The 18,757-nt window shown below is 35.7% G+C and overlaps 1 protein-coding gene across 1 annotated transcript in view; it reads right to left on the reverse strand.

Annotated features, from left to right (window-relative positions):
* Positions 1-18,757, reverse strand: part of TTN (titin) — a 265,677-nt gene that overhangs the window by 159,006 nt on the left and 87,914 nt on the right. Inside the window, exons 87-111 of the mRNA XM_079130304.1 lie at positions 17,042-17,323; positions 16,540-16,818; positions 15,863-16,144; positions 15,474-15,752; positions 14,690-14,977; positions 14,301-14,579; positions 13,924-14,202; positions 13,556-13,834; positions 12,710-12,997; positions 12,283-12,570; positions 11,561-11,851; positions 9,567-9,854; positions 8,889-8,981; positions 8,484-8,769; positions 7,512-7,695; positions 7,172-7,261; positions 6,811-7,078; positions 5,997-6,257; positions 4,226-4,435; positions 3,941-4,018; positions 3,815-3,841; positions 3,329-3,388; positions 2,953-3,036; positions 1,190-1,264; positions 218-271 (exon numbers count right to left, since the gene is read on the reverse strand). Of these exons, the coding sequence (XP_078986430.1) occupies positions 218-271; positions 1,190-1,264; positions 2,953-3,036; positions 3,329-3,388; positions 3,815-3,841; positions 3,941-4,018; positions 4,226-4,435; positions 5,997-6,257; positions 6,811-7,078; positions 7,172-7,261; positions 7,512-7,695; positions 8,484-8,769; positions 8,889-8,981; positions 9,567-9,854; positions 11,561-11,851; positions 12,283-12,570; positions 12,710-12,997; positions 13,556-13,834; positions 13,924-14,202; positions 14,301-14,579; positions 14,690-14,977; positions 15,474-15,752; positions 15,863-16,144; positions 16,540-16,818; positions 17,042-17,323 (5,172 nt within the window). The remainder of the gene's footprint in view (positions 1-217; positions 272-1,189; positions 1,265-2,952; positions 3,037-3,328; positions 3,389-3,814; positions 3,842-3,940; positions 4,019-4,225; positions 4,436-5,996; positions 6,258-6,810; positions 7,079-7,171; positions 7,262-7,511; positions 7,696-8,483; positions 8,770-8,888; positions 8,982-9,566; positions 9,855-11,560; positions 11,852-12,282; positions 12,571-12,709; positions 12,998-13,555; positions 13,835-13,923; positions 14,203-14,300; positions 14,580-14,689; positions 14,978-15,473; positions 15,753-15,862; positions 16,145-16,539; positions 16,819-17,041; positions 17,324-18,757) is intronic.

Below are 18,757 nucleotides of genomic sequence, written 5' to 3' on the forward strand. Positions count from 1 at the left end.
GCACATTCCAAATTATCTTTATCAATTTTTCTCTTGATAGACAGCTGGATTGGTTCCATAACTTGGCTGAAATTGTCATTACTTCTAATGCTAATTTTAATAAGGCAGATGAGATTCTACAACTTTACAATAATCTAGAAGCCTACTATTTAAAAATAAGAATAAATAATAGAAATGCAAATCTTAGGAATAAATGGAATAATTTCTTTTTATTTACCTTTTGCTGGAATTAAGGTAGTAGGAGGTGGAGGCTTCTTGGTAACCTCTGGGACTTCAAAAACAAAATGCATGTTTATTTTTAGATTATGTATTGTTGAACATTCCCTAATTCTGTGCATTATCATTAATCATTTGTACGAGGCATGATTCCTAATGCACCACCCCTACCAGGAATCATCACATTCCTTTATAGTTTCTAGGTCTAACTCATTAGAAATGTTATGCCATGCCAGATTAACAAAAAATCAGCATAGAGATGAAGTCTGATTCTAGTTCAGGTTGATTTAAAATAATTTAAATTTACATCAAATACAAAAGGGAGAGTTGATTTGTCCAGTACTAAAATATAATGCATTTTTTTCTTCAACTATGAAGTTCATGAAACATCCACACCTTTTGAGCTTCTTCTTATTCTATAACATTTCACAAGTGACCACTCAGAAAAGTCTGAGGGATGTGTGTTTTGTGCTCCTGTATTCTCCTTCTTTCAAGAGGTACTATACTTCAATCTTAGTCAAACAGGTTGAAACTGTTCAAATTTAGTTATGTAAATGTTCTCCTCAGTGCCTACTAGGGTGTATTAAAGTGATTTGATTGATTTTCCTTCAAAAAAAGTATTTTTCCTGCAATACTGACATTGTGTAAACAAGGGAAGATCTTGAATTGGGTGGGAGCAGCCTTTGAGGTTGGCACAACCTTGCACTTCTATTGGGAGGACTTGGTTAAGACTAGCTTAGGGAGTATAGGTCCTTTAAACCATGAGTCAGAACAAGCATTCTTGTTGCCATTGGGTGCTGAGGGTGGGCAGGCACAGGAAGATAGGAGAGGACGATGTGAAAGGATGAAGGGAGAGGTAACATTTTGTGACTTCAGATTCTTATGCTTTCTCTGCCTTCCATTATTTAGGATTCAAAATTTTGAACCAAGAGAAAAACATTATGACTGCTTTTTGATTAATTAATTACAATACCTTTAGGTGGTGGTGCTTCTTCCTTGGGCTTGGCAACAACTTTTTTGGTATCTTTCTTCACGGCCTTTTTAGTCACTGAAAAAAACAGTCAGATGTCAGATATATAGTAAAGTAGTCTCAGGGAATTAAGAAGTTTATTGAAATGTCTTAGTTTTTCATATGTTGATGATACCCAGAGAGTCTGAACATCATTGTAAGGTAACATGCTTGTTTCAGAAAGACCTTGGACTATAAAGCAAAAAAAAAAAAAAGGTTTTGGAGGAAGAAAGATAGAATATGTACTGTGATCTTGTATTTTCACTGATTTTGTGCCTGATTAAAGTTTTCAAAACATGCATAATGAATCTAAATGGTATTGTAAATGGCAAATGTACGTATTTTCATCTTTGTTTCATTTAGGTATGAACACCCAGTCTTTCAACAGGAAGAAAGCAAGTAGATTAGTGTAACTGAAGTCCTATGCATTATACATGTTTGTGACTCTTTCTTTGTTGTTGCTGCTGTTATACCTTGATCATGGTTCCTAAGAGTACTGAATCATGGCCTTCAGTGTTCATGAATCGATTACTGTTCTCTAATTTTTAAAATATGAATTAGCCTCCTAGGTTTCACAAACTTAGCCATGTTAACAATATCATTGAAAAACAAATTGTTAAGAGATTATTTTTGACAACAGAAATATAAATGAATTCTGATTTATAATTTTTTTGATTCTCGTTCATCCTTAGTATCACTAGTAGATGAAATATATTTTACTACGTTCATATAAATTATAAAAAAGTTTGCCTTAAGAGATTGTATTACTCACAAAACAGGATTTTTTAAACCGATTTCCTTTCAGAGTGGCTAAAATATAGATCAAGCATTAGATACCACTTATAGAAGACTTTATGAGACTAACATGTCAAACCCTTGAAGGTATTATAGTAGTAATGGCATGGTTATGGAAAAATAGGACTTTGGTATGTAATTTTTTTTCTGATCATTCTGAGACAATTCTGGCAGCAATTCTGAACTGTAACTCTAGAATGTCTCAGGTAATGTGTTGTCTTAGTTGAGCAGACTTGGCATGTAAAGAGTATAATTTCATAAGTATTTAATAACATGAAATATGCAATTTCATGGTATACTTAAAGGCTCAGGCCTTAGGTATCAAAAAGCAAAACAAATCAAAAAGTCCAAATATGTCAAAGACATTTTAAATCATATCGTGTGTGTGTGTGTGTGTGTGTGTGTGTGTGTGTGAGAATGCTGTGCATTGTTGGTGCTGGGGATTGAACCTAGGGCCTTATACACATTAGGTGAATATTCTACCACTAAGCTATTCCCCAGCTCTTAAAACATATTTTTGTAAAACAGTGGATTAAAGAGTAGTTAACATTAAAATTGAGAGGAAATCCCCAAACCATAATTTGCAATTTGTACTTTTTTCCCTATAAGCTGCATAAGAAAATGTTTTCATTTTTTTGTTGTTTGTTACTCATAATTGGAAAATAAGAACCAAATTTAATTAAAAGTTTAAGTGATGCCATTAAAACAAAATGATTTAGTGCTAAGCATAGTGTTTGGTTTGTCTAATGATTTTCAGAGTTTTAAACAAATGTCCTACATATTTAGTCAGTTAATACTTGAAATAATTAAATTCTGAAGGCAATTCCACTTATTGACCACTAGAGGGAGAACGTGTTATAGTAAGCAACATTTTCCATGCCAGTCGTAGTGAAATTCTGTATTTTGACATTTAAGTGGATGACATATAATACCTTCAATACGTTTTGCTGGTGGTTTCTTTTCTTCAGGTGATGGTAGTAAAAGAGGGATAGCAGGAGCAACCACAGGAGGAATTTCTGAAGAATATAAATATCATCATTAATAATTTATTTTAGTTTTCTGTTTTGTGTGACATGCATTTCTTTCAGTACTTCAAATTTATTATAGTTCCAATTTACCAATCAGGACAACTAGATCTAGCATATATTTATAACTGTAACTACACTTGCTTTGATTTTTGTAATTGCATCGTGAAGACTATGACAGGAAGTATGCGTTCTGACTTTGCTGCAGTTTGGGCATTGGTCATTTCCTAGTGTTAGAATGTTGCTTGGCTACAAGCCTAGGTGTGGAGGTGCTAGGCCTTACCTTCTGGTGGTACTGCTCTGATAGGCATGGTTGGGATTGGAACTCTGGAGTCAGGAATATCTGTAAAGGGATATGTATGATAAGCACAGAAGAACTGAGAATATTGGTATTTATTAGGTAACTAAGATGTGTTTGATTGTTAGGCATTTCCAATAGCACAATCAAATATATACACCAAACATTAAATGTTCTTTTGTATGTAACCAAACAGGCAAGTTTATTTCCTGTGAAAATTTGTTTCTTTTCTTGGCCCCACTATGAATTCCATGATCCTGGATATCAGCTGAATGAGACCTTGTTATCTCTAATTTCCCAAATTCACAAAGTTTAACATTTCATTACTTTATTGACAACTATTTTCTGAATAATATTTTACCAAAAAGAGATATGATATTTTATGCATTGTTATTTGGCTTCTGTTATTTACAAAAATTACCCTGAATTTATTGTAAGCAAGGATTGATATAAAAAAAAGAAAAAATTTACCAGGAGGTTTCAGCTCAAGTTTGATTTCTGCAAAAGAAAAAAAAAATGACATTTTGTATTTAGAATTGTCTGGGTGGGGTATTTGTTTTAGAGATCTCAATGGGGTTATTATTTTGGTGCTTTCACCTTTAGTTGTTAAGTAGAGCTCTGCTGTGCTTCTTGCTTCACCTCTTGGCTCCAGTCGAGCAATTACTGAATAGACACCTAAAGAGAAGAATTATGGAACTTGAGTTTTCTGGTACATTCCAAATGACACCTCTTTAGTTAAGTATATACATATCTTTATTTATACTTGTCTTTTCTTAAAAAAAAAGTATTCTACATAGAATTATAGAGTACAAGTGTGTACAGGAGTGGAAACATATAAAACAGATGAGATTTAAATTACATATTCACTGTCAATGAAATTACCTTCGTCATCTGGGGTCACATTGTGGATGGTCATATAATGGCAGCGACCATCATTCCTAAAGTTGTATTTCTGGCTCTCGGTCAGTTCAGTTGGTCCTTTGTACCATGTTACAATGGCATCATCAAAGGACACCTCACACTCGAAGGTAGCAGACTGATGCTCACTCACTACAATGTTCTGTATGCGCTTTGTAAACTGAATCGGTTCAGCTGTTTAAATACAAGGGGAATTTAAAGTTAGATTGTGTAGAGAGGAGTCCCTTTTATACTTACTTTTTACTCAGGTATTTAAAATCTGCATCTTTTTAGCCAATTGTGAAGTAGAAGAAAGCAAAAAACGAAAAAGAAGAACAAAATGCTTTCCTGTGTCAATAAAAATCATCCCAATTCCTCAATGCATTCCTACTGGATCAATGTAGGAGAGTATAAGGAAATCCCCAAGAGTCCTTAAAATATTTATATGGAGAAGTGCTACAGGGAGATTATAACCAAAAAGTCAATTTTGAAAATATTAGGGAGATGGGAGACTTACAAATAGAAAGTAAATTTAATTTTACTCTACAATTTATTCCTCTGTGGAATTCTTTCCTGCCTCAGTAAAATAATTTTTGCTATTCACTCTAGTATTGTTTATCTCACATGGATAATTTTCCCTGTGAAATAATTTCAACTCAATAAGAAATCTGCACTTCTAAATTTAAAGGATTCTTTTAAGAGTTTGGAAACCTGCTTTCTAAACATATATGGGCAAACATAAAGACACTGGTAGAAGTGGTGTTTTCTAGGAGAATGTCCTGGAGTAGAGAGTCCTTCTCAAAAATTTTATCTGGAAATCTGGAATCACATGTGTAACACTATCATGAGCATCTTAATATACATAGTACTCTGGTGAGCTATTTTCATTGAAGAATTATATTTAAGATATTCAATCATTTTAAAAAATGATTAGCACTTTCAAATGAACCCTTTAATTTGAAAACCATTTAAGATTTTTTAAATTTAAAATACAACCAGTCATTGACAATCATTGTAAAGTAAGTCATAAAAATAGAAATGTTTATGTAAATATGATGTCATATAATTATGTTTCAACAACTAAAAAAGATCGCCAACAGCTGCACATAGATACTATTATTTTAACAGAATATATTTTTTCTCAGTGAAGTTTGAGGGTGTTTTCATAAAATGCTTACAATTAAATAATTAGGAAATAAATATTGTCACTCTTAAATTCTTAGATTTTGCTTAACTTCAGAGACTCAGAAAGTTGGAACAGGATTCTCAAATGAAACTAGAATTTTTGAAAAATAACTAATTAATAACAAATATGTTTTTGATTTGATCTATAAAAATTTATATACATAAAATAACATTATGTCCTATGAACAAAATATCAATTCCTAGCCAGATTCATAGTCAGGACATCTTGTCCTCTCCAAGATTTCTTTCTAGGAATCAGAATCATTGATATGAAAATTATGGAATTTAGACTTTAAACAGAAATAACCTTTGCAAGTCATATCTCAGTCTAGAATAAAATTTGCTTGTAGTCTAAAAGAAACATGAAAAGGAACCAGCACTGGTCAGCATCTTTCCCTTTTGATTTGTATGAATTTTGAGATCGAAGTCGACAGTCTGAATATATTCAGTAGGGAAATTAGGACAGACAGCCCTATGAGGTATGTCTGATGGCAGGGCAGCAGGAGACCTGCCAAGTTTGCTACTGCCCTAGGGCCACACGCAGTAACTCCTTCCACAATCTTCCACCCACCTTCAATGCTGAGCTCTGCTGATGTTTCAAGGTCGCCATGTTTGCAGGCATACTGACCCTGGTCTTCCGCTCGAACGTCTGCAATGGTCAGTTTATGGACTTTGTGTTCCACTTCTGTTTTAACTCTACCTTGAGGTTTAAGGAGTCTGCCATTTTTGAACCATTCGGATTTTACATTTGGCACAGAAAATTGGCACGTCATGGTGCAAGTCTGGCCTTCTTTCAAAGTAACATCCTGAAGATGCCGTTCCCAAGCAGGCTCTGTTTTTGATACAATATGCATTATGTTCAATATCACATGCAGATGTGCTCAACACTAATTCTTTATATCTCTGTTCTTTCTCTCTTTTTTTTTTTAAGCAATGCAGATTGACATTTTATTTTTTTAAGGAAATTCAAAAGTTTTATTATTCTTTCAAATAAAAGGTAGAAAGTTTCAATGAAAATTTCCCCATTCCAAAAGTGAGAGAAAGCCATATGAATTATAAATTATAATTAACTAGAGATCTGGAATTTAAGAAGCCTTTGCTTTCTATCCTTCACTGGTCTACACTATTTTTCTTCTTTAAAAAATTTGTTCTTTTTAGATATACATGACAGTATAATGTATTTTGACATATTATACATACAAGAAGTATAACTTATTCTAATTATAATCCCATTCTTGTGGTTGAACATGATGTGGAGTTTCACTGGTTTATTCATGTATAAGAATAAGAAAGTTGTGTCTGATTCATTCTTCTGTCTTTCCTATTCAAGTCCCCCCTCCTTTCCCTTCATCCCCCTTTGTATTTATAGTTCTTTTCTAACTCACCAATGACAGTCAGTTTGGCACTTGCAATATGTGGACCACAGACCAGTCTGTAATTGCCCTGATCTTTAAGTTGACAGTTCTTGACTCTGAGCATATGTCGGTCACCATCAATGGTTATTTCAAATTTATCACTGGGTTCCAGTTTTTCAGTCCCTTTGTACCAGGACAGCTTGATTTCTGGATAATTAATCTTAATATCAATTTCAAAGATAGCATCATTATCTTTCAAAACTGTCTGATTTTCAATATCCTTGATCAAAGTGACAGGCTAGGAGAATAAAGAATTAAAATGGGTTAGTCACTTCTGTTATCATTCCCAAGAATAATTTGTATACTCTATTATTAGCATAGTTCATTTTACCTCTGTCTGGGTCAATCTTTGCTGAATAAATGATACAAGTTCCTCAAATTCCTTTTCTTCCTTCTCTGACTTCTCTATTTCCTCGATTTCCTGAAGAGGAAAAAAAAAGTATTACCTTTGAAACAAAATTTAAATTACAGAATTCATGACTATGTTTGACTTCCATTCTTGATGCTCTTTAGGCTATATTAAATAATCTAATATAGGGTTCTATATTAAAATAATAGAGTAGGATTATGTAATAATATATAGTAGGTTTCTGATAATTCAAAGGGGATATGTTAGTTATTTTTAATGTGGATTTTTCAGGAAGATGCTACAAAGAAAGAAAGGGTCATACCAATCTATGTGTCTCTTCTTCCTGACTTTGTTTCAGTAGTTCAAAGGCTTGAAGGAGACCTCGGAAGTCAGTGATTCCATACATGCGAGCATATTTTTCATATTCTTTAGGATCTACATTTTTGAGAAGTTCCATGATATCAATTTCCTCTTCCTCTCCAGGTCCTTTCTTTAAGATTGGAGTCCTAAATGAAATAAGAAACAAAAATCAAATCACTTGTCTTCTATTGTTTGAATTGTCTATCATCATTCAAAGAATATGAACGTTATTGCTTTTCCTTTGAAAAGGAAAATTTCTATATCTTCCTTCAAGAAAGATCACTTTTTAGCATGATTACTGAAATAATTAAAAAACGTGGGATCAGAAATGGAGTGGCTTAAGATAGGACTGTTGTTACGAAGCATAGAAATGTGAACAAAGATTTTAAGAAACAAAAGAATAGCAGAAGTATTTATGTGAACTTTTTAACCATCACCTATCTAAAGAATTAAAATATAAAGAAAAATAATAACGGCAATGGAAAAAATTAATAAAAGGTAAACATAATACATCACGGAAAAGATGTGTGGAAATTGGGTGCTGATTAGTTCAATAATTATGTTCAAACATAAATTGTATTGAAATTATTGGTAAATTTGAAAAGTATTTAAAACAACTGAGCTAGAAAAATCATTTGTAGCATAAGAAATCATGAATAGAAACAAAAATTTCACACTTAGACACATAAAATACTTGGACTTCTCTATAGGCCATTTTCTTTGGTTTAAAAACTTTAAAATGTACCTCATTCTTAAAACTTTCTCATAATTCAGGAATAGATTCTCACAAACCACTAACTTCCATCCAAATGCTGTGTATTTGTTTTTCTCTGTTTCTGTTAAAATGCCTCAGTAACCTCAACCTTGAAGTCGATGATCCATGCTTTTTGAGAGATTCCTTTGTAGATAAATAATTTCTAAGGATTGGACTTACTTTTTCAGCATTGCTCTAAGATCACCTTCAATCTTCTCCTGTTTCTTCCTTTCATCCACCTGTAGGTTAACATTACTTTCAATTTCACCATGTTTATTAAATGCAACGCATCGATAGAGTCCAGAATCAGTTTTTGTGGTATCTCTAATCTCCAATTTTGCCTCATCGCCTTTTTGGTGGATAAAAACGCGACCTCCTTGGTTCAGCTGTCTCCACTTCCCTTTTGTCCATTTAACATTTGGGATTGGATCGCCTCCCACTTTTGCAATGAATGTTGCAGTGGTTTCTAAGGAATAACAAAAACAAATTTATGAAGGCATTTAATTATCCCCAATTGGTTCCGAAATGAAATTGATAGTAAAAGGTACAAGGTAGATGAAGATGTACTTTTCATGAAGCACTTACTTTCAACAACTCTGATACTCTGAGGTTCTGATACGAAAAAGAGCTTTCCATCTACTGCTGCCTTCTTAGCTGCTGGGGCTGCAGCTGGTTTTTCTGAAAAAACATGTTTACATATTTTGTTATTACAACTCCCTTAAAATTGGAATAAATATTCTCCTATGTAAAATAAGCATTAGAGGTTTAGCCATGTCAAAAATATGTACTACAAGACTTTCATATATGCTAAGGGGTTACAGAAGATGAAGCAATTTCACAGACATTTATTCCAGTGACAGCTATTGCAGACAGGACTATAATCATATTAGTAGATCAAATCTTGTATTCCTAGGCATGGTTTTATTTTATAGATTTCCTGTAGGACTATGACATCAAACTACTTTGTATCACATCTGTATAGCATCATTTTTGGAACTTTACTAATTACACTCTTGTGGATATGCTGAAAAGAGGTTCAAGAAGTAGGGTGTGTACACTTGGGGTAATTTCAAAGAATTTGTACTGATATTATTTCCATTAAATTACCTAATACTTCTGTTATAATCAGAAGGCTACCAATTGCAGATGATCAATAACTAATATTTCTAAAAGTCTAACTGTATTCTGATTTAAGTTATAATCAGCAAATAAACAAGAAAAGTGGTTGGCTTGAACTGCATAATACTTTGGAGGTATCTGTACCTTTAATGGTTACTTTTGATTTGGAAGTGTCACTTCCGGCCACATTGGAAGCTTTGCACACATAATCTCCCGAATCTGCTTTAACTACATTCTTGAGTTCCAGCACAGCTGTCCCACTAGCAAAACTGAAGCTGCATCTGTCTGAAGGCTTCATTTCCCTGCCAGCCTTCAACCACTGGATCCGAATTGGCTCAGATCCCCGAACATGACAGCTGAGTTGCACAAATTCTCCTTCGCTCGCTGTTACTGGAGTAAGGTGCTGATCAAACACAGGTGGCTTCTTAGGTTCTGGAATTGAAAAGGTATTTTCATGATGAACATGAAGAACATAAAGGCAAAAGAGTGCTAAATTCCATAAAAGAAACAAGCAAAGAACCTAAGAATTTTTCCTCCAACAGGTAGCTGGGGTTGCTGGAGTGGAATGAATATATGTGTCATGGGTTACTCCTCTCTGGATGTAGTGGTTAACATGGTGTACTTTTATTTTTTTTAATGATAAAAGTTTACAAATAAGCAAAGAACAGATGCCATGCTGCCCAGAAATCGCCCAAGCATCTGTATCCTGATTAAGCACTGTAAATACGGAGAGGCAGTTACTGTCAACCTTTGCATCACATGGCACCATTTTGATTCTCTCAAACCTGCTTACACCTGCATTTTTGCTGAACCCTAAAATCTCAGAGTGTACTTGGCAATTCTGCTAGTCTGGAGCAGCAGTGATTGCTATTCTATGGAAAAGAAAGGCAACTTTTGAGTCATCCATAAGCCCAAATCTTAAAATGTGATTTTCTCTGTTCGTTCTTAGCTATTAAATGTGGCTACAGTTGCATTTAAAATCTAAATCCAGTCCAAAGGATTTGTGAGTTGAAGCTCAGTGTTCAACTGAAGACCAAGGATGAAAACATGAGCAACCTGGTAAGAAGTACAACTTGGTGTTGGGTTATAGTTTTATTCAATGATTTGGAGACCTATATACATATAAGAATAAGACCAATGTTCACATTTATGAATATTACAACCTCTAGAACTTACCCTTTAAGAAAAATTCTAAACCTCAGAATTCTATAGAAATGCATTTATCTACTTAATGCCAAAACTATCATGAATAGAAACTATTGCTAAGAATATGGTTTTCATTTTACTGCATGTATTGCATTTTCATTCTATCAAATGAGTGATCAAATTTGAATTTTAAGGAAACTCAGTAATATTAGCCTATTAGTGATATTAGCCTATTTATAATATTAACCCATTATCTATATGTTCTGAGATGACCAAGCAGATCATCAGAACTGGTTAATTAATTTGAAGCTGTGCTAGGAAGTTAGTTTGTAAAGTGATTTTGATGAATCTGTACCATGATTCATAAAGCCATTATGGTCTGAAAATCAGACAAAGATCTCAAATAATATGGTGTATTTCTTTGCCTCAAACGATGACTGTGTATTTAAATACATTTTTATAATGATATGCAATATGTTTCCACCCATCTTTCTGAGCAATTTTTATCTTTTTTTCTGCAATTAATATTTACTTAACAGGCCAAAAGCTTTGGGCAACAGATATTAAACAGTAAGTCTTTAGAAATATACTCAGGGAATGTTTTCAGAATACAACTCATAGTAAGCAAAGCTAGCACATTCATTTGTGATAAACCCAAACATTTTTTGAAACAAATGTGCTTCATAAAAATACATGTCACTTGTGTAGACATTTTAAAGTAGGCTTTGACTTCTAACTCCTTGAGAGAATCTTGCAATATGATTTAGAAAGTTAAGATTTTAATCTAGTCATTAAATGATGCCTATTTGCAGGAGCCACACAATTAAATTATAGATTTTTTAAAAGTAAACATTTATGAGAAGAGTATAATATGGTTAAATAATGTATATTTTTATCTATTACACTTAGTCAAGATGTCAGAAGAAATGCACATGGGTATCTCCTGGGCACTGAAGAAAAAGACAACTGGCTGGGCTATGATGGTCACTCACCTTTGATGACAATTGAAGATGTACACAGAGCGGAGCCCGCATCGTTGGATACTTTGCATGTGTACAAACCAGCATCGGCCATGCCTGCCTTTTTGACTTGCAGCAATAGTATGTTGTTCTTGAATGTTATCTCACAGTTAGAAGTTGGATGGATCTCTATATTATTTTTGTACCAAGCCACACTGATAGGCTGGGAACCAGCCACTCGTCCCTCAAGTTTGAATGAATTCCCTTCTGTTTCTTCTATTGTCTCTGAGAGTTTTTTAGTGAAACTTGGTGGGATTAGCCGCTCTATAAGAAACCAAAAAGACAAATGAAATAGAATATGGAAGCAGGTTACGTTTAAACTTTTCAAGAAAAGGGAAGTTCTGTTTTTAGTTAAAAATCCAGGCTAACCATTGAAATAAAGGGCATACCAGTGTGTGTAATTAAGCATTTCTGCTTCCAGATAATGAAAATAATTTATGGTCTTTTATAAAATTAGAAATTTATGAAAAGAGGGTGATCTTAGGGTAGGTAAGACACACAATATTTTAGAAAAATACAGCTTTAAAAGATTACTTTTTCTCCAGAGGAACTTATTTTTTCTTAAACATGTTCATGTCATTTGTTTAAAAATGTTGCCCTATCTTGCATCTATCAAAATAAAACCTGTGATTTAAGACTCCACTCTAAATTAAAATGATTACCCTTTGTTGAACCACCTGCAAAATAAATGATACCTTTTATATTAAGCTGAGCTGTACTGGAGTCTTTTCCCACTTCATTCACAGCATAGCAGGTATATTGTCCAGAGTCTCCTTTGTCCACTTTGAGGATTGTCAGGTGAGCACTGTTTTCCAGGTAACTGATCTGGTAGTTCCCGCCACTTCTTATCTCTCTGTTGTCTTTGGCCCAGCTGACCTTTATGGGTTGTGTTCCAGTGACATGGCACTCAAAGTCAGCACTTTCTCCCACCACAGCATCCACAGGGGCCAGGGGGATGTCAAAGAAGGGTGGGTTCTTCCCCTCTATGAGAACATGAAAACAAGGTTTCAGGCTCTAGGACCTGACACATCCCAGTTGACAGAAATCACAGTTTTCTCCCCAACTTTGTATCAGATTGCAAAAATTTCAACTATGGAAACAGAAATTTAAAAATCCACAAACCTGTAAGGATGAGTCTGGCACTAGAAGAAGCAGATCCTATAGGATTCGTAGCTGTGCAAGAATACTGGCCTGCAAGGCTCCTATCTGTTTTAAAAATATTGAGAGTGGCTACTTTATCTAAAAATGATGTTTGTACATTTGAGCTGTCTTTCAGTGGCTTGCCATCTTTATACCAAGACACTGAGATAGGTTCTGATCCATTTATGGCACATTCAAAAACAACTGGCAATCCAATTGTTTCTTGCACATCTCTCAATTGTCGAGAAAATGATGGTGGAAGTTTTTGCTCTGCAGGAACAGAATTTAAAGCAATGAATACTCATGGACGTTTTAAATTTACTAAATACTCTTCTCAAAAATACATATGGAATTTCTATTAAAATGTCAGAAAGTATTAACAGTTCTTGAATAAACTTAGAGATGGAGAAAGGCAGGTAAACTTTTGAAGCAAGTTTGTGCAGTACAAGGTACAAAAATATCTGTAAGCCAATAGAGTAATTTATTGGCTTAAGGTGTATCTCTGGACATGCAGCAGAGCCTCCTACTTTTTAAGACTACCTTCTAACAATTTCAATGAGACTCATGAGGTGGAATTTTAAAATACATGGTCACTTATTTTCCTTAGAGATTTAATTATACAAGATAATGAATGCATGATCCTTCCAACTGAAGATTTAGTCATCTCTCTCTGTAAAGGATATAGGAAAGAAAAAACTTCTAACCATAGATAATATTACTTATGCAGAAAATTTTGCATTTGGGTCTTCCTAAAAAGGTGGCCCTCACCAGACTTTGAATCTTGTTTAGAAGAAGCACAAGTTTGTTTACTTTAAACATTGTCATCACCTTGAACAGTAAGGAAAGTTGATGATGAAACTTCTCCCACACTGTTTTCAGCTCTGCAGATATATTCTCCACTGTCATTAGCATCAACCTGGTTGAAAACCAGTGTGGCCACATTGTTCCTAAAATGCATTTTGTAGGTGGTGGTGGATCTCAGTTTCGTATCTCCTTTATACCAGGATACTCCAATTTCAGGGGTTCCAGCAAGTTGGCATTGTAAAGAGGCAGAGTCTCCAACAGTCACCTTAACAGGCTCCAACTGCCTCACAAAATATGGTGGTTCTGCAACCAAGAGAGATAATCCATCATGATGGGGGCATGTCAGAATCATTGCTTGTAGACAAAGATATGAATGTACAATCATGACAAACCTAGTATCAAAATTTGTGCTGAGCAGGAATCTTTTCCAGAAGCATTCTCTATGTAGCAGTTGTATTGTCCTGCATCCTCTACTGTGCTGCTTAGAATTTCCAGGATTGCCGACTTTTCAGTTGTGGTTATATTACACCTCTGGGAAGGAGTTACATTTACGCCATTTTTCTTCCATGTCACCGAAACGGGAGGAGTTCCAGTGAATGTCCCCTCTAGGATTAGGGGTTTTCCTTTTTCTATGCTGTAATCATTAAGCCTCTTCACAAATTTGGCTGGGGCTAGGGTAAACATTGAAAATATGAAATCAAACACAGATACAGATATCTAATCACTATATATGTATGTTAATTGTCTAAACATGGACTAGCAGACATACCTTTTACAAAGAGATGTGTTGTACAAGAAGTTCTGCCAGCTTCGTTACTAACTACGCAAGTATATTCTCCACTTTGGGATGTCTCTACGTCAAACAACTCCAGTTCAGCCACTGAATCTGCCAAAGACACATTGCATCTGGGCCCTGGTACTAGTTCGCTGCTGCCCTTGAACCAGCTAACACTGAAAGGTGGAGTTCCTTTTACGATGCTCGTGAAAGTTACATTGGTTCCAGTTAAGACATCCATGGATTCAGGTTTCTGAACAAAAGACGGTGGTTCTAAACACAAGAGCACAAATCAGAAAAAGTTCAATATCTGTGAATTGTGGTGATAAAAATCCTCAACAATTTAGGAAATGTGATTCTATTTCACTATATTTTAAACAGACCTCTCACAGTCAAAGGAGCACTACATTCATCAGAACCAGCCACATTTGTAGCTATACATGTGTAGTCGCCAGCATCAGATTCTTCCAGCATGTTCACAGTTAAAGCACAAGTGTTATCTGTCAGGGTGGTCTGGTATTTTCTTCCACTGCTGATCTCATTTCCTTCGTGGAACCAGGAGACAGAGATGGGGGGCGATCCATAGACTTTGCACTCCATTACAACTGAGGAGCCTGATAGACCATTTGTCTCTTTCAATTTTCTTGTGAATGAAGGAGGAATAATGCGATCTGAATGTGGTAAAAAGAAAAAGCCAATGAATAAGGGATATCAGATATGAAACGACTTAAAAAGAAATCATTGATGGAAAATCCCTAGATCCATTTGGCTCCTTTGCAAGAATATTAAAGAATTGCTTGTGGGATATCACAGTCAAAAGCCTGGGGAATCAATGAGCGCGATGTGTCAGTTGACTTGCTAAGGGTTTTGGTCTTTTTTGTTATGGTTTTGAGTTATCTTGGGGTTAATTACCTGAGCATAACTGATAGTAGAAAAGTACTTTCACCTAATACAGGGTTAGATTTTACTCCTAACATCCTTTTGGAAATTCTTCCAAAAGAAAGGGATGTAACTTTGAACACAGTTGTCTTCGAACTCTATAGGTCTACTACCTCTGATCAAAAGATGTCAGACTCATGTTATGCCATATAAGATGGAGCTTTCCAAGTAGACATATAAAAAGCAGAAACTGCATTATTATGATGATGAGTGAAAAGCCCAACCAACCTGAAACTTGAACTGAGGCTGTGCAGCTATCTTTGCCAACAGGGTTTTGCACTTCAAAGCTGTATACCCCACTGTCACTGGGTGCCACATTGATTATCTTAAGGCCAGATACTTTGTTAAAGAAACTTATTTTATATTTGCTGTCACTTGTCAGCTCTTTTCCATCCTTAAACCATTTAGTACTGAGTTCAGGTGTGCCAGTGACTGTACACTCCAAGGTACAGGTGTCTCCAGTGGTAACTTTTATGGATTCTGGCTTTTCCACAATTGCTGCAGGTTCTGAAACGAGATGGAAATTACATCAGATTTTGAAATCAAATTGAAGAAATGAAAGAAAACACAGGTCCTCATGCGTGTGTGCCTTGGAAGAACATCCTATTCGTACTAACCGAGGACGGAGAGCGTGGCGAAGCACTCCTGCATTCCAGCGTCATTTTTGATCTGACAGGTGTATTTCCCAGCATTGGCTGGTTCTACTCTTGAAAACTGTAGTGTTGCAATGTTTTCTGAGTAAGAAATCCAAATGTTGTCACTCTCTCTCACAATTTCCCCCTTGTCTTTGAACCACACCACTGAAATTGGCTCGGCGCCTTCAATAGTCGTCTGCAGCTGGACTTCCTCACCAATGATGGTAGAAATGTCACTGAGCTTCTTCACAAATCTTGGTGGTGCTAGTGAAAAAAGAAGCAATCCAGGGTTTTAAAACATGTGGGACTGATAGCATTTCCCTCAAATTATGAATACCAGAACTCAAACTTGTGATAATGCATTATTTCTATTCCTCAAATAAGAGGTGTTCTTGGTGGATGGAACCAAGGACATCATGGAGTTTGTGTTAAGTAGAAAAAGAAATGAAATATCTAATCTAGATTTCTAAATCCAGTTGAAAGTTATTGGGAAAATTTGTTCAAAAGGACATTTGGCATGATTTAGGGAAAGGAAGCAGACTACAGAGAAGGATTTAGAAAGGGAAAAGAAGAATGGACTGTGAGTCATCAAATAATGAGGCAAGACTAAGGCGGGCAGCACAGTGTTAAAATTAGAAGGAGAATGGAGCTCATCTAACCTTTCAGAGTGACAGAGCCAACACAAGTGTCACTCCCCACGTCGTTTGTGGCTTTGCACTGATACTCCCCAACGTCTGCAGCATCCACATTCAGGATGTGGATACTCGTGAGGAAGTTTTCAGACATGATCTTGTACTTCTTGCCACTCCTAAGTTCTCTTTTGTCTTTATGCCAAGAAACTTGGAATGGGGGAGTGCCCCGAAGCTCACATTCAAGGTGAACATCAGCTCCTTTAAGTGTCTCAACAGGATGAGGCTTCTTCCGGAAAACAGGTGGTTCTAAAATAGGAAGAAAGGGAAGATTAGGAGGTATTCTGTAAGAATATAGTTAATGGTGAGGATCAATTTTCCAATTTATCAGAGAAAGAAAAGGCATCACTTCCCATGTCTTGTTGTATCGTTGAACAATTTTAAAATACAGATGAAGAGTTAAACAGAGAATAAAGAAGCCTACAGGAGGGGAGGCGGAGGGCAACACTGCCACGGGGGAGGAAGGCCTGACCTTTAACTTTTAAGGAAGTGCTGCTGCTGGCACTGCCTGCGGCGTTGTGGGCCTCGCACGTGTAGTCCCCGCTGTCCTCCACGCTCAGGCTGTGCATTTCCAGCACGGCCACCGAGTCGATGAATGACATTCTGAACTTACTACTCTCTTGAATTTCAGTCTCATCTTTATACCATAAAACTCTGATTTCCGGAGATCCGCCTATCTTGCACTCATATCTTGTGTATTCATCCTGTTTCACAACTCGTGAAGGTTCTAGCTTCTTAATGAACCTGGGTGGTTCTATGGAACCAAGAGGAAAAACACAGGGTAAGGGATGGAAAAGACAGATATGATTCAAGATGAGGTGAAAAAGTCAACTCTATCAGAAAAGTCCTTAGCTCCAGAAAACAAATTCACTTAGTGCAGTTCAAGGAAGAATAGTTAAGTGAAACTTAAGTAGAAAAATCCCTAAAATAGAACAACATGTATTTTTGGTATATATACCCAACTCAAGTATTAAGCAAGGAGGGAAAGACAGTACTCTGGATTGTGCGATTCTCTTTCTGGCAAAGGAGCACTTCTCTAGTGCCAAGACCAGAGGCAATAGCATGGAAGCTCTCTGAGGGGCTTAGGGAGTTCGATGGCTCTCCGGTGTGTGACTGGTGGAAGACTGTGTACTTCCCAAGGCTGCAAAGATGTCAGTTATATACCAAGAAGAGTCAGAGCAAAATGGGTCAGATATCTTAATACTTTTAAGGTACTATTATCTCTTATGGGCCTTAAATAGATACTTCTTCCACCCTCTTAATTTCCTTTTGAAGTGGGTGAGATCAATGCTTTCTTTATTAACTGAAGCTAAATATTCGGGCTTAGGGAGGTAAAAGTGATTTGGTATATGTCATAAAGCAAATGGGCTGCTAAATCTAATTCTATTTTAATTTCAAGGTATTTATAAACTACGACCACACACACACACACACACACACACACAATCCCTTAAAAATGCTCTAATGGATTAGACCAGCAGTCCACAAAGTATTTAATCTCTGACAACAGCTGCCATGAAAGATCACATCAGTATCTGATATCCATAATATCCATAATATCAGATACTGATGTGCTTACTCCTCAGCTCCCTGACTCCACTATTAATGAAGCAGAGCTAGTGGAGGAAAAGAAGTTGACCTTATAATTAATCTGGATTCTTTTGGAAGGGCTTGAGAGTTTGGGGCTGAGTTATGCCTTGGAGGGGGAAAATATCCACTCATTCAGTAAGTACTGTGGAAAATAAATCATTTGAGATAAATTTCTTCTTTTTGTCTCTGATAATTTCTTTCGAACTTGAATTTTCTTGCAATTCTCTGAAACATTTTTATTCATTGTCTCCCTAGTCTTTATTTATAGACTTTGAAATTTTTAGTTCATATTTTTTCCACTTTTATATTTTAAAAATTGGTCCTTATTTGGAAGGCCCTTGAGCTATTTGATCCTTTTTTTTTTTTTTTTAGTTTCACAACTAGGGATTAAATCCAGAGTCTTACACATGCTAGGCAGTACTCTACCACTGAGCTACACCTCCATGTCCCATTTGATAATTTCTAATCATCAGGCCATGGTACTAAACATAGTTCTGAAGCATACCCACCCTCCTATACACAGTTCTGAAGCATACCCACCCTCCTATATCTTAAGACATTGAAAATATAAGAGACTTTGGTACTGCACTCTGACAAG

The sequence above is a fragment of the Sciurus vulgaris genome, assembly GCF_902686455.1.
Source record: "Sciurus vulgaris genome assembly, chromosome: 3".
Classification (NCBI taxonomy): domain Eukaryota; kingdom Metazoa; phylum Chordata; class Mammalia; order Rodentia; family Sciuridae; genus Sciurus; species Sciurus vulgaris.